The sequence below is a fragment of the Dipodomys spectabilis genome, unplaced genomic scaffold, assembly GCF_019054845.1.
Source record: "Dipodomys spectabilis isolate Male_0828 unplaced genomic scaffold, ASM1905484v1 ptg000002l, whole genome shotgun sequence".
Lineage (NCBI taxonomy): Eukaryota > Metazoa > Chordata > Mammalia > Rodentia > Heteromyidae > Dipodomys > Dipodomys spectabilis.
In genome coordinates this window covers 50,139,304-50,162,035 of record NW_024870679.1, presented here as the reverse complement: position 1 = coordinate 50,162,035, position 22,732 = coordinate 50,139,304, and the positions used below count along the sequence as shown (strand labels likewise).

General features: G+C 49.7%; 1 protein-coding gene across 5 annotated transcripts in view; it reads right to left on the bottom strand.

Annotated features, from left to right (window-relative positions):
• Positions 1–22,732, bottom strand: part of Ptprf (protein tyrosine phosphatase receptor type F) — a 90,428-nt gene that overhangs the window by 53,854 nt on the left and 13,842 nt on the right. For all 5 annotated transcript variants that reach the window (XM_042685672.1, XM_042685657.1, XM_042685680.1 and 2 more), the window contains exons 3-5: positions 20,926–21,055; positions 13,146–13,291; positions 12,855–12,996 (exon numbers count right to left, since the gene is read on the bottom strand). In XM_042685672.1, coding sequence (XP_042541606.1) covers positions 12,855–12,996; positions 13,146–13,291; positions 20,926–21,016 — 379 coding nt within the window. In that variant the 5' untranslated portion in view covers positions 21,017–21,055. The remainder of the gene's footprint in view (positions 1–12,854; positions 12,997–13,145; positions 13,292–20,925; positions 21,056–22,732) is intronic.

Here is a 22,732-nt window from a genome sequence, read left to right as displayed (position 1 = left end):
GGTCCCCTTTTCCACCCTAGGCTGGTAAAAGTACTCCCTCTTGGGAAAAAAACCAAACAATAACAACAACAAAAAAAGTGATTTCTAGAACTCAGTAGTGCCTCTGTACCAGTGTGGATGCCAGGCATACCCAATGGAAGTCCTGGGATTGCCTATCCTTTGTCAATCTACTGGCAAAGAAGCTGGGTTCTGTAGTTCTGGGTTCTGCATCTCCCTCCACAGGCCTGGTGAATGGGAACATTTGCTGAGGTCAAGCTCCTATGTCAGGGGAAAAGTACATGGCATCCTCAGAAGGGAATAAAGAAAAGGCTGGTAAAGCTGGTCTTCCCTGGAGGCTCTTGGAGACCCAGGGGGAGTGATTATGGGGACAGGCAAGAGACAAAGCTGGAGGAGCTCCAACTAGCAGGGTCAAGATACATTTATCTGCCATTAGAGCCCCGGGAGCTCCACCAAGACTCCTGCCGCTCCCAAAGGGACTGGAGTTCATCAGAAGAGGTCTCAGTCTAGAGGAGCAAGGAGGACTTCTAGCATGGTCTGGTCTCCTAAGCCTTTCCAAGGATCTGGCTACACACTTACCTACTAGAAGCCCTATAAATTCCAGATATAAAGTCAGGATTGCCTTGATTGTAAGTATGATCACACAGTGTCCTGACTTACAGCTCTGGTTTTTAAAAGGATAATGTTAAACAGTGCAAGAGAACAGAGAGAAGATAGAAAAGAGAAGGACCTGAGATGCACCTAGCAGGGCAACAACTTCTCTCAGTCCTGCCATCATTTTCTTTCACATAAAGCCAAAGCAAGGCCTTGGGCCCAGAGTTCTCTCTTAAGACTACCTGTAGCAGCAAGGGGATACTTGGGGCTGCTTAGAGACAGGGTACCAGGGAACCAAACTAGCTTCACTTCTACCTGTTCAGCCCTCCTGAGCAAAGTAGAGGGTTGTACGGGAAAAAGCCTGCCAGAGTAAGAGTCCAGGAGTGAACTAGTTTTTATTTCCTACAGGCAAGGTACTGATCAAGGAGAAGGAAAGCGGTACAAATGCCTGCAGCATGATGTCTCAGGAATCTACTCTGAATTCCTGACACGGGGAAGGTCTTTGGGATTTATGCCAAATTAAGGACAATTAATTTTCCTCCTTCAATTATCACGCCCTCAATGGCTGTCCTTGGCTCAGATCATCCCTTAGGCACTGCCACCAGAGCCTGAAACTAGCAAGTGTGAAGAGCTGTCCATAAAACAGCAGGACCCAAAAGCCTGGCCCCTCTGCCAACTAGACTTCTAGGCAATGTAGGAAGACTGGGCTTCTGCCACTTCCAGAAGGGGGTGGGTGTCTCACAGGACTCTAGCCCCTCAGAGGTGAGGTGACCTGCTGTCAACTCTCCTACCTAGAGGCCTCCAGCACATCCAAACCCTGCAAAGGCAGCAGTCTTTCCCTGATGCCTGTGGTGCGCCTGGAGCTGGGTGGAGAGTAATCAGTACCATTCAGGGGTGAGAACTGGATAGACCTAATTCCTCAGGCTGATGTCACTCCAAACCTATCAACAACTGAGAAAACTGAGGCCCAGATACAAAGGATATAAGGTTCCCTGCATGAAGCATTTACCACATCACAAGTACTATGCTTAAAATGCTTTACAAAATGACAATCTTTATCAAACAGATATGAGGTATATGAGGAAATGGGGACTTGGAGAAAGCTAGAAACCTGCCCAAGGTCACTCTGTTAAAATAGAGGTGGAGCTTAGATGAAAGCAGGGGAGAGAGGTGAAAGGCATTCTTTTTTTTTTGTCAGTCGTGGGGCTTGAACTCTGGGCTTGGGCACTGTCCATGCACTCTTCAGCTCAAGGCAAGTGCTCTACCACTTGAAGCACAGCACCACTTCCAGTTTTCTAGTGGTTTATTGGAGATAAGAGTCTCACGGAGGGGCTGGGAAGGTGGCTTAGTGGTAGAGCGCTTGCCTTGCAGGCATGAGGCCCTGGGTTCGATTCCTCAACACCACATAAGCAAAAAGAAAAATGCCGGAAGTGGTGCTGTGGCTCAAGTGGTAGAGCACTAGCCTTGAGCTGAAGAACTAAGGGACAGCGCCCAGGCCCAGAGTTCAAGCCCCACGACCGGACCCAAAAAAAAAAAAAAAAAGAGTCTTACGGAGTTTCCTGCCTGAGCTGGGCTGGCTTTGAACCATGATCTTCAGATCTCAGCCTCCTGAGTAGCTAGGATTACAGGCCGCCCAGCTGCAGGGCATTCTTTTTTTTTTTTTCGGTCGTGGGGCCTGAACTCTGGGCCTGGGCGCTGTCCCTCAGCTCTTCAGCTCAAGTCTAGCACTCTACCACTTGAGCCACAGTGCCACTTCCGGCTTTTTTCTTTTTGCTTATGTGGTGCTGAGGAATCGAACCCAGGGCCTTGAGCATGCAAGGCAAGCGCTCTACCACTGAGCCACTTTCCCAGCCCTGCAGGGCATTCTTGAGGGAACCAAATCCCACCATGACACTAAGCCCAGAGCTAGTTCCCAGACTCCACTGCAAACCTCCTGTACACAAATGGCTTTTCCAGCAAAGAGAGCTACAGTGCTCCCCATCTTAAATGTGGACACTCTCGACATGAACCCACATTCCAACAGGATGCACAGGTCCTACTGAAGCCCCTACACCAGCATCGTGTCTGCACAAGGTTTGCCTGTTCAGGAGAGCCCCGCCCCCCTCCAGGCCACCAGGTAACCATGGTGACAGCGGAGAGGCAGTGCGGAAGGGCCGCGTGCTCACATCTGAGCTGCCAGCTTGCTTGCGGCCTGGCTGGGCACCGCCCTTCCCGCCTCCACATGGGCGGAGTGGCCAGCCCTCTCACAGACCCTAGCTCCCAGATCTCGGGAATCCTTCCCTTTAGGCTTTCAGGATCCACCAATGGGGCACGATCATCTCTGCCCAGGGCTGGGTGGGCACAGTTCGGAAGGCCCTCAAGCTGCCTCTGAAGACGCATGCCTGCCTTATCTGTCTCAGCCAAGCCCTGGACACATGGACAAGTGTCCCTCAGAAAGAAAAGAAGCTCACTAGGGCTTTAGAACCCACCAGGAACCTACCTCTGGCCACTCATATAGTGTACACACAGATATGCATGCATGAATGGCTTCCGTTCCCAACCCACTGAAGATATGTTCCCTTCCCTGAAGAGTTTCTGCTGCCCCAGGGCACAAGGACAGGAGAGGGTATGTGTGCAAGTGGGGGAACTGTTGGGGAGTCTGAGGCTGAGGATCTGCAGCAATGAGGCTGATCAATCTGAGTCTACCACTCATCTGTTATCTTGGCTTGATGGGAGAGAGATTCAAATACAGGAGCATGGGTGGGGCAGAGAGCTTTGGTGGGGCTGCCTGAGCCAAGGCTGTGAGTAGAAGGGAGCAGCATGGGGGCTGGGGCATGTGTTCTGATAGATGAGGCCAGTGTGCAATGACTGAGGTTGGGGGGGGGGGCTGCCGAGGCACCCTAGAGAGCACACACAGGTCTCTTTGTCCAGCTCAGTCTGTGATGTCTGGGGCGGAGTCTGGACCAAGGGAGGGGGTTGCTTCAGGGAAGCTAACAGATGGAGATGTCGGCCCAACAGGGTCTGGGGGCAGGCAGCGCCGTCTGTCAGCATGACCTCCTCACCCGTGTTTACCCAGCTTCATGGTGTCTCTATGAATAAAGGTACACACACTCATGCACAGATGCAGGCTCCCTGGAGTGACAGCATCTGTAACCCTGACCCTCTTCCCTATGAGTGTGGGACCTGGCCTCATCCTATCTTAGAAACATGTTCCACCAAGGACTCTGAGAAAGGTATGGAGAAAGAAACAGGTGCAAAAATAGAAACCTATGTGTGCATGTGGAGGGACATCTGCAGTGACAAGCACCTGTGGAAACAGACTCTCACTAGCAAATCCAGAGGTGGTATGGCAGACATATGAAAACACACATGTGGAGACATGTAGATTCAGAGATACATATGCCCAGACACATGTGTCTGGTGACACAGAGACAAAAACCAGGAGGAAACCTTGTGGGTGGCAGGGATGCCAGTTCCCTCTGGCCTTTAGGCATTCCTAGGAAGCCAAGACCACATCAGTCTGGTCCCTGGGTATCTATATCCCCACCTTACCTAGCAAGCAGAAGACCTCCCAGACCAACATTCACTTGAGAGCCCAGCTCCAACCCTAAGCTTCTAGGCAATAAGGGGGGTCTGGGGAGCCTTGGGCCCATCTCCCTTCACAGTTTTCAGTCTCGATTTTCAGCTGTTTTTTCCAAGAGAAAACTCCCACCTCTTCTAGCACTCAGATTTCATCAAACTTGGCATCTTAAAAGCCTGTTTTGTTTTTGAATCTGAGCTGTTTGGGGCCTGTCGGCAGCCACGGACTCCTCCTCTCAGTAATCCCCCCTCCCTCAGGCTTCCTTCCCGGTGTTCTATATCACCCTACTCAACCTGGCAGATGAGGCCTCCCTACCACACATACCCTGTGAGCCCAGGGGCTTTCCTCTGGTCATATAATGGCTCACACTGGACCCTCCTCTGGAGTTCCCCTTCTTCAGTCCTGCTGCAGGGAAATTCTTTTCATCCATTTACCCCCTAGGTTCAGGCCCTGCTCTGTCACTCCAGACCACTGACAGCCTCCCACTCTCTCCTCAGCCCCCTGTAGCCCTGCTGCCACCCCCATTGCCTCCCACAGAATGCTCAACAAGGTCAACGACTCTAGAGATCTAAATCCAGAGAACACTTCCCTTTGCTCTTCTTGCCTGGCCTCTCTCTTCCTCCTTCACATACTTTTCCAAGGCTTCACAATTGGCTCTTGGCTTCCCTCCTATCGCTCAGGAATTCTCCCAACATGCAGAGTTAGTTGCTTTCTGCAGCTCCTTCTCCTATCTTGGCTCTGGCTCCCTGAGATTTGTCACTTCTTGGCCCTCTCAATTTCATCTCTAGATGTCTCTTGAGAGTGCCAGGCAAACTCATACCAGGCCTCCTTGATATCCTTGTCCAGATGCCTGTGCAACTATGTTTCAAGATTTGAATTGGACTCAACTTGCCCTCTCAGACCTGGGTCTCCTCCAGTATTTGAAGTTTAGCTGTCTACTCAGCCTTGGAGCCAAGAACCCAGGCAGCCCCTACCATCTCTCTGATATCACAGGAGCTAGAATGGCTTCTATGTTCCTAACCTGCTGGTGGTTCTAATTCCCATCCCCTTTTCTCTTCTACCTATATTCAGGTCAATGCCAGCTCCCACCTGGGCTGTACTGATCTTTCACTGCTATCATAACCTGGTTTTATCCTTTTTTTTGGGTGGGGGGGAGGGAAGGACCTGGTGTTTGCTAGGCATGGGATCCAGACACACTCATATCACTTTTTACTTTAGGTATTTTCCAGGAAGGGCCTCATGTTTTTATGCCTGGGCCTACCTGGACCTCAACCCTCCTACTTTGGCTTCCAGTATAGCTAGGATGATAGGTGTACATGACAACATCCAGAAGTTTTGTTGAAATAGGGTCTCCCTAACTTCCTGCTATGGCTGGTCTGGAATAGTGATATTCCTAATTTCCATAGTTGATAGCCCAATTGTATTCTACTGCACGCTGTACCACAGTGATTTCTCTAATTCATAAATTTAGTCATGTTGTTCCCTTAAAAATCCTGTCTACAGGAAAACAACAACAGCAGCAACAAAAAAGCCTCTCTCCTCTGGCAAGGGAGTGGGCACCAAAGTTGGAGAATATTTACATGCAAGGGTATTTAAAAAACTTGGGTCAGGTGCCAGTGGTTCACACCTGTAATCCTAGCTACCCAAGAGGCTGAGATCTGAAGATTGATGTTCAAAGCCAGCATGGGCAGGAAAGTCTGTGAGACTCTTATTTCCAATTAGCCACCAAACAGCCAGAAGTAGAGCTGTGGCTCAAGTGGTAGAGCACTAGCCTTGAGCACAAAAGCTTAGGGACAGTGCCTAGAACCTAAGTTCAAGCCCCAGGAGAGGCTTTAAAAAACAAACAAACCCCAACCCTTAAACAAACCAAAAAAACCCTCCAACTAACTTGGAGAGCTGTTTCCAGATCTGCTGGCCCCACTGTCGTTTTAAGTTTGGAGAGAGGAGCGTAAGCAAGGCACATAACAGGCCTAGACTAAAACTGGGCCTTGCAAGGGTTGGATGGGGAGGACGGGGAGGCCTGGGAGGGCAGGCAGGGCCCAGGGCAGGTATTGTCTTCACACCTAACAGAAGAAACAGCAGTTCCACATCATGGGAATCTATTTAGGCCCTTGAAGATGATCATTACTAGAAAACATGGAGGATGCAGGGACTGAGAAACCCAAGGTCTGATCTTCAAGACCCCCAGGCAGCATTGACCTATCTGGCATCTCTCACACTCCCAGAACTTCATGTCTACATGGTCCTGAAATCCTCTGTGGTCATAGGGGACAGAAGAACAGGTCACAGGTCATAGCCACTAGATAGGGGAATGCCCACACTCCAGTTGTCAGGACAGAGGGGGTAGTCTAGGTTTCAAGTTCTAGGACCTTTTTTGTCTATGGTAGCTCTCTTCACCTATCAGTCAGTCAGGCCTGGGCCAAGACACTCTACTGTGGGTGGAGGGAACAGACAGGCCTAGGTAAGATGACTCCCTTGGAACACACCCATCTGGCGCAGCCCAGGGGACAGGGACATATGTTGTTTTATTGGACATCTGTCCCTTAGGGCTGTTCCTAAAAGGAACTGAGTGAGAAGGGAGTGTTGTTTCAAGAGGCCTTCATCACCCAGGTCCTAGAATTACTGTAGAACCTGGATGTCCAAGCCTAGTGCTCCACCCTGGCCTCTGGTGCACACAACTGCCAGTCACTCCTCCCATAACCTTCCCCAAGTAGGCAACGGCAAGCACTCCATGCAGACAGCTATACTCCTGTAGCATGGTCCTGTACTCCTGGTGTGATCTTGATCAGTTAGAAAACACCAAGGTTGGGCTGGGAAGATGGCTCAGTGGTAGAGCGCTTGCCTTGCATGCCTGAGGCCCTGGGTTCGATTCCGCAGCACCACATAAGCAAAAAGAAAAAAGCCGGAAGTGGTGCTGTGGCTCAAGTGGTAGAGCGCTAACCTTGAGCTGAAGAGCTGAGGGACAGCTCCCAGGCCCAGAGTTCAGGCCCCACGACTGGACCCAAAAAATAAAAAAAGAAAAAAGAAAACACCAAGGTTAGATGGGAACAGGCAGAGAGGAGCCTAGTTTTGGTATAGGGAGGAAGGACAAATGAAGAGAGGGTTCTGATATCTCCCTCTTGGCGTGACTAGACAGGAACTGCTAAGGCGCCACTGTAGACGCTGACTATACTTCAATACCTGTTTGCCTGTGGCCCCTTGTCTATCCCTGTGCAGCTTTTCTGGATGACCAACAGATACAAACAGGGATATTGAAGGTCTGAGACACTGAGCCTGGACATACACCTCTAACCTCCACCAGCACATTCAGCTCAGGCCGCTGACCCCCTTTTGTTGTCCACACAGCTTGTAAGGTACATACTGCCTATGACCCACTCACACTTTACACTTATGCGTGTGTACCTTTACACCCCTCTGTGGTGCATACTGCCTGAGGAATGCACATGCACAGAGCCTGCTTCACTCCCACACCCACACATTTCACACGTGGCACACTATCTCACAAGTGGCACACAGAATAGCCACACCACACAGAGCACATTATTTGCTGTGGCCATGACAAGACAAATGTTGTCACCTGCACTTGGAACCAGGCCCCCAGGACAAGTGAGAACAGCTCATCCCAGCTCCACAGCCTCTTTTCTTTCCTCCTCGCCCTCTCTCTTTTCCTCCTCCTCCTCCTCCTTCTCTTCCTCATCCTCTTCCTCCTTTTCTTCCTTCATCAGTGTCAATTTCAGAACCTACTCAGTTACTAGGACAGAGCCCACATCCCTGGCTGGCCTTCTCTTGGAGCTTTTCTTGACTACAGTTCTGCCTGGCCTAGACCCCACTGCCCCTGGCAAATCTATGACCTTCAGATGTGAGCTGAAGACCCTCCCTACCCCCACATCTTAGAAGGAAAGGCCCAGAAGAAAGGCCTGTGTCCCTTCCCCCAACCCCCTCCCTCATGAGGGAAAATGTCAGATTCTCTGTCTCAGTGGCAGCAGCGGGCGGGTTGGAGGGGGAGTGATTCAGCCGCCGCCTCAAGAGTGCAGAGCGAGAAGAGCTTTTCCTGCCATTACTCGGCGAGGGAGAGGCTGGCGCGCTAATGGCTTCAATTACCACTCAGACAGGAACGCTGGGCGGCGGGGCCCTGTGCTAGCCCAGTCACAGCCCAGGACAGGCTCAGCCCCAGCCAGCTTGTGCTGAGTACCCCTGGTCTGTATCTCACCCCCCTCCTCCAACCCCACTCCCAGGATGGTAAGGCACAGGACTGGCCATCCCCATCCCAGAATAGCCACCTGGGGCTCACCAATCCACAGTGGAAATGGCAGTCCTGCTCTGGAACACAGTGCAGAGAACATGAGAGACCTGGCATGGCACTGTCCCCAGGGGCTATAGTGGGAGTAGCCCAAGAGAAGGGAGCTGGTGTGAGGAGAACTAGGCCTAGAATGGAACAAAGCAAGCAGAGGATACTGGATGGACTTACAGAGCAGGGATTCCTTTTGGGGAGGTGCACAGAATCTGCTCCTGAACAAGGGAAACCCCAAGCCACCCCTCAGCCACAGTCCTGAAGTACCTAGCTCATGGTGAGCAGGTGCACACACTTAAATGCTTTGAGGAGCACATGCCCAGTGTGATTTGGGTAGGAGACTCACCCTTATTTCTCAGCCCCCAAAGAGCTTCATCTTCCCCCGCTCCTTGGACCCTACAGGGGCTTCCTGCCAATAATGATCCTGGCTGTCCCCTGACCCTACCCCAGAGCTATCCTTTCATCCAGTTCCTGGCACCTCAGCTTTCCTGCCTCCTAGGAGGAAGAGTTAGAGCGGGTGGTCCCTTGACCTGGTCTGGCCCTCAGGAACTCCTTTATGCCAAACCCAAAGCTGGTCAAAGTTACACATACAGCATTTTGTGCTGCAGGTGCTGTGTTTCAGCAGCCAGAGGATCTCACTCAGACCCACAGTTTCCCTGTTCCAGGGGAGCAGAAACAGGGCAGAGACCTAGCCCACACTCTCCCAGCCTTATGGGATACCTACCACAACCCAGAGGCACACACATATAGACCCAATCCTTGGGCTGGGGATATAGCTCAGTGGTATGACAGCTCAACTCAATTTGACTCTGGGTTCCATCTCCAGTACCACATGAAAACAAACAAAAAACATAAACTCTGGGCTGGGAAGGTAGCTCAGCAGTAGAGTGCATGCCTTGCAAGCATGAGGCCCTGGGTTCGATTCCTCAGCATCACATAAACAGAAAAAGCCAGAAGTGGTGCTGTGACTCCAGTGGTAGAGCTCTAGCCTTGAGCTGAACAGCTGAGGAACAGTGCCCAGACCCAGAGTTCAGGCCCCATGACCGGCAAAAAAACAAAAACAAAAACAAAAAACAAAAAACATAAACCCCAAGTCCTGAGAAAAACGCTTGACCAGGAAGGCCATTCCTAATGGAGACTCTGCAAGTCTGAATAACTAGCCTCCTCCCCTCACATTCTTGATGACCACCCTCATCCTCCTCAGTCCTTTAAAATATAAAGCTCACAGGACAGTGGTGGAGGTAGAAAGGTTCCTCAGCCACAGAAGCTGGACTTAATGACTTGCAGTGAGTTCTCTTTCAATGCTACCAAGGAGTCCCTGCTTACCAACCTGAGAACCCCAGAAAATTACCCTCCAGGACAGAAGCCATAGTTCTAGCCCCTTGGCTACTATCCAAATGCCAGGACAGGGATGATAACTCCCTGCTGGAGCAGATGCTAACAGCAGGGAGACAGTGCAGAAATACTTTCCTCCAGGTCACAGAGGGGAAATCAAGGTTGGAGGTGGCAGAGATGAGCTTCAGCAATCAGCATCTAGCCAGGGCCAGTCCTCAGGGCCCCTCCTCCAAAGATTCCCTCCAAACAAGGTAGATCATGAGGATAGACCAGGTAGTATGAAAGCCAAGGATCATCAGATAAAGTGGCTAACCCTTAGAATGTACAACTTCTAGTCCAACAGCAGCTACCACTCACACTAGAATTCTTGGAAACACTTAACTGCGTTGATTTTAATCCTCCAAACCAGCTTGCATACCAACTACTATATCCCAGGTTATAGGTGGAACAAATGAGGCTCAGAGGCAGAGTCACTGGTCCAAAGTCACACAGTGTGTTAAGTGGCCCAGAGTTCACCTTCACCATTGTTCTCTATGCCCCTGCTTAGCTGGAAGGTCTATGGAAGCCTTCTAGAACCCACTGATTCACACAAGACACACAGATCCAAGACTTACTGAATATATGTGTGAACACATAAAACCACAGCATAAAACGGCCAATGTAAAAAGATGTTCAACTGTTTTTGTAATCAAAGAAATGCAAATTAAGTTGGGATGTCATTCTTTGCCCATTAACTTGGCAAAGACATTTTATAATAGTAATTTCTACTGCTGGTGAGGATGTGCAGAAAAGAGGCCCTCTTATGCCCTTGCATGGCAGAAATATAAACTGATATAATCTTATAGAAATATTGAAGACATAAAAATGCACATGCCCTTTGACTTAGCAATTCCACTCCATAAATGTAGAATAAGGAAATGATCAGCAAAGTGAATACATCTATCTTCAAGGACACGTATGGCACTGTACTTAGAAAAGGAAAACATTGGGAACAACATATGTGTCTAACAATAAAGAAATTAGGATATGGGGGGCTGGGAAGGTGGCTCAGTGGTAGAGTGCTTGCCTTGCATGCATGAGGCCCTGGGTTCGATTCCTCAGCACCACATAAGCAAACAGAAAAAAGCCGGAAGTGGCGCTGTGGCTCAAGTGGTAGAGTGCTAGCCTTGAGCTGAAGAGCTGAGGGACAGTGCCCAGGCCCAGAGTTCAGGCCCCATGACCGGACTGAAAAAAAAAAAGAAATTAGGATACTTCTATGTGACAGCAATTCATAGCTATTAAAAATAATAATGCAAGCTTAGCACTCCTAGCAACTCAGGAGGCTGAGATCTGAGGACACAGTTACAAGCCAGCCCACGCAAGAAAGTCTGAGAGACTCTTTATCTCCAGTTAACCACCAGAAAACCAGAAGTGGAGCTGTGGCTCAAAGTGGTAGAGTGCTAGCCCTAAGCAAAAGAGTTCAGGGACAGAGCCCAGGCCCCAAGTTCAAACCCCATTACTGATAACAACAACAAAAGATGCAGAAGAATATTTAATGGCAAGGAAATGTTCAAATGCGATTGGACTTTTGTTTATTACCAGTACTAGTTTGAACTCAGGGACTATATTTAGCTTGCTTGCTCAGCTGGTACTCTATCACTTGAGCTGTGGGTGTTAGTCCAGCTTTTTTCTAGTTATTGTGGAGTTAAGTTTTGTAGAGTTTTCTGCCTGGGTTAGCTCTGAACTGTGATTCTATGATCTCAGCTTCCTGAATAGCTAGAATTATAGGGGTGAACCAGAAGTACCTGGTATACGTGTACAAACACACACACACACACACACACACACAGAGTGCAAAGGGGCTCGGGATATAGTTCACTGGTAGAATGCTTGCTTAGCATATATGAGGCCCTGGGTTCAATCTTCAGCACCACAAAATAAAACAAAGCAAAAAACAAAAACAAAACAGTCCGCAAATCAATGGACAGTATCTGATTTCTTTTCTCTTTATAGCTGCAAGCAGCAAACACACACACACACACACACACACACACACACACACACACACACACACACACACACACACACACACACACACACACACACACACACACACGGAAATAACCAGTACTGGTAGAAGTAGGATAATGAGTGATTTTTATTCCTATATAGTATTCTACACTTTTCAGATTTTTAGCTGAGAACAGGTATTGGTATTGCATTTAAATCAACAATCAATGCTATACTTTGAAAACACATTCAGACTGATGTAGCTGTTGCATCTCCCCACCCCTGTGTCTTTCTATGCCCCCAGAAGCGTTCATTTTTTAATTTGATATCATGAGCTCTTTCTTTCAACCTCCAGAAACATGCAGAATTGTTTTCAGGCCTTCTGTCTGTGCCTTCCACATCCCTGACACCTGCCCACTAAAAAAACCCAAACTAAACTATTTGGAGCTCATTCTACCTTGCCTGCCTGTGAGCTTCAGCACATACTTGGACACCAATTGACCCCTAGATTCTCTTCCTCTACTTTTGAGACCTGGCTCACACAGTAAGAGCTCCTCTTCTTCTTCTTCTCATCAGCCCTCTGAGAATTTTCTCACTAGATGCTGCTCAATTTGAGGATAGAACCTGGTGAGATGACCTTCTGGACTTTAGTCAGTCCAGAAAATGCTTATGAATGAAGATTTGCCAAGTGAAAAACACACTAAAATTCACATTCAGAGCCATAGCCCCAACCTGGGACCCTTGCTCAGAGGAACAACAGAAACACACCCAAAACCTACAGCCAGACTCTACATGAAAATTTCACCCAGTGCCACTGCCACATAAACTAAGGGATACAGGTGTAGCTCTATTTGTCAAGTCTGACCCAGACCCCACCAGAGCAATGACCTGGCCTAGCAGAAAGACACAAAGGCATCTAGCCCACAATTAGCCTCAGCTCAAGCCAGCAATCTAGGCATTTGAAACAGACTTATCCATCTCCAAATGGCCAGTTATTTCAAGCATACATGCCCATGGCAAGGCCAGAGCCAGCTGGCTTTCTCCACAGCAGTCTACCCACTACCACGCCATGCTCCTCCTGGCACATACCTTCAAGCACTGAGAGCTTGGCACTTGTGTTGATCTCTCCCAGGCTATTGGTAGCTGTGCACTCATAGATGGCTTCGTCTCGTTGTACGCGCAATGGCTGTATCCTCAGCACTGACCCTGCTCCATCATCAAACTCAATTACCTGTCAGAGAACAGATATGTGGTCACAGCCTAGTGGGGACCTACTGAGGCCAATCTTTCTTTTACCTCCAAAACAGGATCAGGTGCAGGACTGGAAGGAAGAGTAAGCCAACTCTGCAACCTTTCTGGCCCCTCTGCCCAAGGACATACCTCAAAGCGCTGGGAGCTGACTTTCTTCCCCTTCTTCATCCATGTGATCCGTGGCTTGGGTTCCCCTGTGGCTTGGCATACAAAGGAAGCCACTCCTCCGGACAGCCCAGTCTGATCCTCTGGGACCTTAACAAAGACAGGTTTGCCTGAAAGAGATATAGACATCAAGTTACCACAGGCACCGTCCCATCCAGAATGGCCAACACTACAGGTGACAGTTGGAGGGAGGGGCAAGAAAGATTTAAGGGATAATAGTAATGATCTCTAACCTTTATGTAAGGCTTCATATGTGTCAGGTGCTGTTCAAAGAGCTAAATGTTTATTAACTCTTTGACACCTATGAGGTGGTCAAGGCACATGGAGGCTAAGGGATTTGCCCTACATGACACAGCCAGTAAGGGGTAGAGTATAATCTGAACCCCAGCACCAGGAGCAATGGTTTGTTTCTTTTGTCAGTTTCCCACCCTAGTCATTCCAATCTCCAGGACAAAGCATGCCATAGAACTAGCTGCTCTCTGGGAAGAGCCCTTCCCTCTTGCTTTCCATTTCCATAATAGCACTCCATCTACCCCTAGACTTGAGCCAGAAACTGTAACTCCTCTTTCCTCAGCCCCAACATACTAGCAGTCCCAAAGGACTAGACATTCCAGCTCCTAAGTATCTCTGGACTTCTTCCCAGGTGAATGCTTTCCGGTAATGGGCCCCTCCCTACTCCTTCCCCCTGGCTTGATGGTTGCTTTTGCTGTTCCTTGAATTCTTCCTTCAGAAGGCAAGGGAAGGGGGAAAAGAGAGGGGCTCAGGCACTGTCCTGCCACATCTTTGGCACTCTGGTATTCACATCAGGGCCCACCCATAGCCCCTATCCCTATGAATCCCACCATCCAGGGTCATAAGCCAAACTTGTTCATTAAGACGTGGCAATGCCTCGTTAATCCTGACAGCAGATCTATTTCCAATTAATCAGACCAATGAACAGCTACTAGAAGGGCTAATGCTCTGAGAAATGACCTTTTAGACCACCTGCTTAGTACCTAAGATATCTCAGGCCCAGGCCAGGCCTGATGCTAAGCATCCACTCTGCACCAGGTACTTATTTAGTTTTTCATCATCATTATTTCCAGTTTCCAGTCTGAGAGATCAAATCACTTGCCCAAGGTCATACATCCAGGTCTTGAATTCAGGCCTGCTAAGAGTCCAAAATAACAAGCACAAAATAGTTCATGGGGGACTGCTGGGGACTAATCAAGAGCAGGTCCAAGCAGGCACCGGTGGCTCATGACTGTAATCCTAGGTACTCAGGAGGCTGAGATCTGAGCACCATGGTTCACAGCCAGCCCAGACAGGAAAATTTGTGAGATTCTTATCTCCAATAAACCACCAAAAAATCGGAAGTGGTGCTGTGGCTCAAGTGGTAGCTCACCTTGAGCTGAAGAGCTTAGGGACAGTGCCAAGGCCCAGAGTTCAAGCCCCATGACGACAAAAAAAACAAAAACAAAAAAAGAACAGACCTCTTGGAGTTGTAGAGGAAAAAGTCAAACCTAAGAGGCAGTAAAGTGAGCAGAAGTGAAGAAGTGGAAAGGAAGCACAGCAGACTGTAAGGCAGACTGGCTGTGATGGAAATAAGGATAGCAGCTGGAGTAAATGACTGGAAGGTTGTAATTCTTGGTTTTTGTTTTTGTTTTTTTCCAGGACATAACACCTTGAGTTTTCTTCAAAGACAGCTATTACTCATTAATATCACCATTCCACAAAGGTATGTTATCACCTGAATTTTAGAATCCAGGAAATGAAGGTTCAAAGGATGAAAAGATCAATGAGGTGAAGTGTCCAAATATTCAACTCATTTTGTGACCTTGTGGCTCCTGGAGGAGGGAAACTTGGGACCCATGTTTTCTGTTCTTGGGAGTTGTAGAGGGGTGAGGGCAGCTAGCTCAGAGGAGCCAGAGAAGCCAGAACAGAGTGCTGGGCCAGAAGGTTATGGGGATGACACCTCCATTTGAATCTCTTTTCTCCCTTTAAGGGAGGCTTGGGATTATCTCAGTGCGCGCAGATCTGTAGTCTGTCACTGCTTCCTGCTCCTCTGAGAGTGCTCTTTTCAGACAGGATACCTCATGCCCACTGGAACAATCCCTTACTTCCCACCCCTCCACCGGAGGACCTCCTGACAGCAGCTCCCAGCTCTCTATCTCTACTCTCACCACCTTCAATCCAGACACTATCTCCCTGTTCAGGACAACCCACAAGCTGGTGTCCCTCCTTCCCTTCTCATCCTACCCCACCTCCTCTATTCTCCGTTCAGCAGACATAAGACAGCATTCCCTGATCAAATCTCTTCAAAAAGCCTCCCACTGCTCTCAAAACACTATCACTGCAGACAAAACCCTGCCAGGGCTGACCCAGCCACTCTCTCCAGAGTCCTGGCTTTGGAGCCCTGAATAAACAATGTTCTCCATAGCCTCAGGGCCTTTACATATGTTGCTCCTTCTACTGAGAACCTCTTAGACCACCCACTCTACCCACAATCTCCTAATAACCTTTCCAGTCTCAGTTCAAACATGATCAACCAGCCCTGCCCCCTATCCGCTCACTCTCAGTTCCTGGTTTTAGGCTCTGCCTCCTGCCCATTGTTTATACCTGAGTGTGAAGTTATAACTTTTGGTTGTGTACCTGTGAGGCTATTACTTTTTCTACATTTTTGTTTAATAGTGCTTCCCAAAGAGAACATAACCCTGGTGAGATTTTGAGCCTGTCCAGTTTCCTGCCTTGTTCCAGTGTCTGACCCAGCTCCTGGCACACTGGGGTGTAGAATGAAGGAAAGAATGAACAGAGAAAGGAATGTGTAAGGCAGGTGGAGACTGGGCCCCTACAAACACCTTCCCTCTCAGCAAGGGAGAAACTCCAGGAAAAAAGTCCCCCTCCAACTCCTGCCTCAACGTGTCTACACCGAAACCAGAGGCAGCAACCTGCAGAACCGGAATGGCTGGGAGTACACTGGGGGGCAGGGCGAGGAGGGGCCTCCTTGCCAAACAAAGAGCAAAGAAGCTGGGGAGGGGAGCCAGGTAGAGTCAGGAGCAGCCAGGAGGGACAAGCCTGAGAGCTCAGTGGAGGCTGGACTGTGCCCAAGGCCTGGGGCCATTGAGAAGGCAGAACTACTCCCCTCCCTTGGAGCTGGCGAGGAGCCAGCGCCTGGCCCCACTCACTGCCCTGGGCCAGACTGGCAGGGCTGCCCAGTCCTACACAGCTCGGGGCTCTTTGGTAGGCCTTGCCTTGCTTCCCTCCAGCCTACCTCCTCAACCCCCGGCCCTCACACAACACCAGAGCCAAACCCCAGTTCCTCCTTATATCAGACCCCATCAAGCCCTTGACTTTTCTGTTCACCACGGGAGCCCACCATTTCTTACCTACAAACCTGTCCTCACATAATCTTTTTTCCCTTCTCAAAGATGCTCCCTCTAACCTTCCAGCCCCCACCTTCTATCTCTTCCAGCACTTTTGAGCACCTACTACTTGTTGAGAACAAAGCATAAACTATGATAGACTTAGCCTTATCATAGTTTCCTCCTTGCCTTTGGTATGATTTGCTCTCTGGTGACTGGTCCCACTCAAGAGGTTGTAGAAGCCTGCTTTCTGTGCCATGATTAGACTGAGCATCCCAGCACAGATAGCATCCCAGCATTGATCACATCCCTGTGACAACCCAGATGCTCATGCACAAGGACAAACCTCTGTGACCACTCCTGCTCTGAGCCTGATACACAGCTGGTCAGAATACAACTTTTGAATTTGTGTCAATAGGGTGCCAGCTGAACACACTGCTGCTGCCCAGCCTGACAACTCACCAGTGTGTCTCCCTCCCCTCCCCGCCACACAGGGTCATGGGCAGCACAGAACCTTGGGCTCCAAAGGTATACACTGAGGTATTCTCAAGAGCAAGCCTCAAACCCTGCAGATTGGGATAAAGGGACCTGGTGGGAGGTAGTGATTTAAGAAAGGAACTGGCCTGGGCTAAAGGAGGCATAACCTCCAGGGAGATTCCAGGGACAGCCAAGCTGGGCTACCTCCAAGGCTCCTCCGCAGGGAGACTGACTGCTATTTTATGCCTTCTCTGAGGAACACATCCACACATGCACATAAACAGCAGAGTGAAACAGAGGGCAGACACACAGTGAAGGACAGACAGAAGGCAAGGGCAGAAAGAGCTCCTGGAGAGGCGATTTCCCAGGCTCTGACCTGCCTAATGAGCTAGGGACTCATTAATGAGCTCCTGTGACTGCCCCACTCCCCTCTAGGGCTCAAAGACAACCCTAGTTCCAAGTCACTCCTGAACTCTTGGAGCCCAGTCATTGGCCTCCAATAGGGGGAGCATTTACTAGGTGCCAGGTGTCTTGGCCACATGACCTCAGTTAACCTTTCCCTATAGTAGTGATTAACTCTGTTGTGCAATAGGAAAACAGAGAGAGAAAGCATTAATACCGGAAGTTCCTGAGGGCAGAGTCTAGACTGGCCACCCATAAACATGAGGGGGAAAGCAATGCAGAACCTGTGTACAACACCCAGCATGTTCCAGCTTCAGGGGCTCAAAAGGAAGGCAAATGGTAGAAATGCACACACCACTGGCTCCTCAGGCCCTGGCCTTCTGTATCTTCAGCACCTGCCCACCCCTCTAGCCACCAGGTATCCTATTCTGAGCTTTAATGAGTCCAAGTAACTGGGCCATACCAACTCACATCTGGTCCTGAGGCCCTGTCTCTGTTCCACGTTATATGTGGGACTCGCTATGGATTTCCCATGAGCTCAGAAGCCCAGGGACCATCTTTCCTCCTTCCAGTCTCACCCCATTATGCAATACCCCTTACCACTACCCTTGGTTTTCTCTTCCAGAAAGCCTCCCAACACCTGTTCCAAGATCACTGCCCACTGCCTGTGTCAACACTGCCCAAACTTGCACCCACATTGTTGCATTGTCTACTTGAAGTTCTGTGTCCCTACATGATTGGTACTATCCTATGATAGGCCTGCATAGATTCTTCCCATCCTGGCTCAGAACCACATCTGGCCTCACAGGTCTCTCCTCCTGAGAAGCCACAAAGTGCTGGGCTGGGGAGATGGATGAGAGGAATCCATCCTCACAGGCTTGCCCAGGTTTAAGTGCTTGTCCAGGTTTCAACTGGAGCTGAGTAGGCATTGATGCTGGGCCTCCAGGCCAACTCTTGGCAGGTACTTCTCCAGCTAGCTTCCCTCCACTTCCCTCCAAGGCCAGGGCCCCCATTCATTTGTCTCGTTAAGAGGCCTATAGAAACACATTTGTCCATTCCGCGCTTTGCTGCTCTAGTCGTCAATTCTCTGGGGTGCCTGCCTTGCCTTCTATAGCAGCCTCTGCTGTGTCTGGCGGTTTGCCCCTAGTGAGGAGTCACCCAAACTCAGTCCTAGCCTGGCCATAGTGGAGATAGAGCCAAAAGTGAATGCAGCTTAAGGCAGGTTTTTTGCAGGGGAAAGTCTAATCCTGGGACCAGGTCACTATGACCCCCAGTTGAGAATCTTGTCCCATAGTTCTAAGTGTGGGAGAGAGTCCAGGTGACATCACTAGAACTCCCACCTTAGCAGAGGCAGGATCTCAGCTTCTTCAGCTGGTAACTACCTTTAAGACTTTGGTCCCTTGCTTCTGGTTACTAAGGAGCCAGCAGGGAGATTCCTGGAAATCTGCTTTAAAAACTGTCCCCCCACAAATGCCTATTGAAGTACAGGCCCACTCCATCTCTCTACTTACCCACCAACCACACATTCTAGGTCCTGAGTTGGGCAACACCTGAACTTCCCTGACTCATAGTCAGTGGGGCAGAATGCTACAACTGTAGTATGTAACCAAGGACAGAAATAATAGAAATAAAGGCCTGGACACAGGCAGTAAGTGAGCCAACTCAGAGAAGTGAGTATGTGGAGGAAAACAAAAGAAAAGGTTGGCAAAGGTTCTGAACCCTGAAAACAGGGAGGGGTAAAGGAGTTAAACTGAGGAGTGACTCAGTGTAGTTTTTGTTTTGCAACAAGACTCTCATTGTAGAAAGGGGAATGAATTTGGAGGGGAGACCAGAAACAGGGAAGCTATCAGGAGGCTGCTGTGTGCTAAAGCCTAAGTAAGAGCTGAAGGTGGCTTGGATAAAGACGGTAGAAAGAAGTGGATACATTCTAAAGATACTCAGAAGGTAGAAATAACAGAATGTGCTGATGGGTTAGATGTAGAGTATGAGAGGAGGACCATGGTGATGCTATTCACAGGAAGAAAAGGAAGCAAAGCAGGTGGGGGCATACTGGAAATGAAGCCGGAAGGAAAGCAAGTTGCTTTCCCAGAACCCAGTTTCGTAAAGCTCTAATACTAGTTGCATATCCTCTCTCTCTGCCTTCTCAGGCCCTAAGAATGTCTGGGTTGGGACAGGAGAGCAATGTTAGTCCTTCAATGTTCAAGGGATCCTAACCACCTCTCAACAAGCCCATGTTTCCCGGCTGACGGCAGTCACACCCAGTGAGGTCTTCCAAACTGCCCGTCTAAGTACCAGCTCTCTCCCAGCAGCTCCAAGCAGGCCTGGAGGTCACTCCCAACTCCTTCACATTACTCCCTCCCCCTACAGCCTCTAACTAGATCCCAGCACTGCTCCTTGTCTAGCCTTCTCACGGCCAGCAGCTCCCACTGCTCTTCATCCTCCCCTCCATAGAAGAATGTCAGCCCCTTACCCCTTTCCCTTCTAGCTCCACTCAGGACCTAGCCTCTGAGGACAAAGGGCAGGGTGCTTCGGGGCCACCCCTCTCCAACATGGCTCCTGAATAATTAATGAGCCATTAGGAGAAAGAGCCCTGGTAGGGCAAGACTTTCGCCCAGAGACCTGGGGGTGGAAAGGACAACTATGGCCTGCTGACCCTTGAATTGGTCCTGGACGGCTTCTGGGCTCTGGACAGGCTGGGAACATCCCCTTCCCCCAGGGACCTCGACTCTGACCTTGCCCCTCCCCCTAGCCTGCAGATTGGTTGAGCCTACCCTGTGCTCCACCTCCCACCAGTAACCAAGCAGTGGTAACCATGGCGACGGGAGGGCTGTGGCCAGTCTACTGTAGTGCCAGGCTGGGGGAAGGGCAGCAGCAGGAAAGGGACCAAAGTTCAGAATTGGACCCGGATAAGGGACAGATTGCTGTCCAACACGTGCACACGCGCGCGCACGCGCGCGCGCACGCACGCACGCACACACACACACACACACACACACGCGGAATTGGAATTCAGCTTCCTGACAGCTAAGCAGCAGTCTTTTCCTACTTTCCATCACTTTCCAGGGATGAGAACCTGGCTGATGAAGAGATGCCCCTGGCCTTGAAAGATTCCTAGTAAAAGGTGAAGGAAGGGGCTCAATATCCCCATAGTGGGATCCAAGGGGAAGCTGCTGAGCCCTCTCTGGACATTTGGCACCCCATTCACACATCCATGCACACTCTCTAGTCCTTGTACACACATCTGCAATAAGGACACACAGCACATGCCTGAGCATGTCACATAAAGACCACATGAATTCAGGACATGTCTTCCCAGCCCCATAAAACTAGATCATGCTTAGGCATGTCTTGCCCCATAGAGCCCAAGCGATACACAAGTACTCCACAGGTACTTACAGGAAGCAGTAAGGCTGAGTACTCTGGGCACCCTATTATTCCTGTAAGTAGTTCTGTCCTATCCCAAAGAACTGCTAGGAAGACTGTCCTTTCAACCTGAGAGATCTGCACCTTGAAGGGTTACTTACTGTCGCCGTGGACACCCACCACCAAACCAAGCATCATGAGTGTGGGCACAAGGGGCACCATCATCCTCCCTGGGGCTGGCTCTAGGGCCATCCAGGGCTCTTCAGTCAGCCACAGCCCAAGACAATGCACCTGGTAACAGAGAGAAAGGTAGAGCCAGTCAGTTGATATCCATCAGTATCCCTACTGCCCACCCCTGCTTTCTTCTAGTCTCCACTCATCCTCATGGTCCATCCAGACACTAGTTCAGCAAACTAGTATACAGGAGGCCTTCAGGCCATTCTCTAAACACCATCAGAAGAACAGTGAGCTACTGAGACCAGGGTGTACAAGGATGATCCATCCTAATTTTGAGCTTCCAACTCACTCCATGAAGTAGGCAAGGAAATGGGGTCTGAGACACACAGTCAGAGACACAGAGACTGAACCAACAAAAATAAGACACAGATAGGGATCAGCTAGGAACTAGGCAGATCCACACAGGCCAGGTACTCCAAAGGGGCATCCTGTTGCCCCCCCCCCCCCCCCCCCGCTCTGCTCCTGAGCAGGGAGGGAGGCAAGAGGCCACACCTCCACACAATGAACACAGATCCCAGAACACAGACTTGCTGGCAGCAGACAGATCAAGGTATCAAAGGATTGTAGCCAAAGCCACAACCCATCAGGGCTGGCCAAGACTGCTCTTGACAAGCTGCAACTGCCCTGCCTGGCCACCTTCATCCTACCCAATTCCCATGATGCCTTCCCATTCCAAAGAGAAACCACAGGGAAGCTTCAGTGGCCAGGAATGGAGGTGTTAGACCCTAGACTCAATCCCCATGCCTCCTATTCCTTTGTCCCAGAAACCAGAAGAATATCACAGAGAGGACAGTAAGGGACTGTGTCTGGAGGTCTTTGTTCACAGGCTCCTGCATGAATGCCCTCTCTACTCTGTAGACACCAGTATGATACCTTCCTGTGACCATACAACATACTGAAAACATTGCCATCATTCCTCAATCCTAGTGGCAAGCTCCTAAGGGTCACTCTTCCACATCCTATGCCTAGGATCTAGGAGCTTCAGGCCATATGCAGCAGTGTCCACCACCTCTGCATACATCTTGCCAAGGGTGGGGAACTGGCACTTGGTCAGGACTTCATTAATACTCTAAAATTTCGACAAAGCATGGGGAGTGAGTGGCAGTGACCATGGCTTGGGTACCCATAAACTCTGGTGGCGTCATGGTCAGACTCAGGTGCCTGACTCATAATGCTAAGAGAATTTGCAAGATTACAAGGTAGATAAACAGGAGAGATAGGGATCTAAGATGGTTCTGGGCCTTCCTAGAACTTGAACCTTTATTTCAACAGGAGCAGTCAAAGGTCATGAGGTCAGAGATCAGTAGATGAGCAAAGGTGATAAGACCAAGCACAGATGACTGTGAAGTGTGATAGAGGATAAACACAAAGAAAAAGGGAAGATGTCCCTTGCCTTATGATTTTATATATATATATATATATATATATATATATATTTTTTTTTTTTTTTTTTTTTTTGGGTCCCGTCGTGGGGCCTGAACTCTGGGCCTGGGCGCTGTCCCTCAGCTCTTCAGCTCAAGGCTAGCGCTCTACCACTTGAGCCATAGCGCCACTTCCGGCTTTTTTTTTTTCATTTTGCTTATGTGGTGCTGAGGAATCGAACCCAGGGCCTCAGGCATGCAAGGCAAGCGCTCTACCACTGAGCCATCTTCCCAGCCCCTGTCCCTCAGCTCTTCAGCTCAAGGCTAGTGATCTACCACTTGAGCCACAGCGCCACTTCCGGCTTTTTTT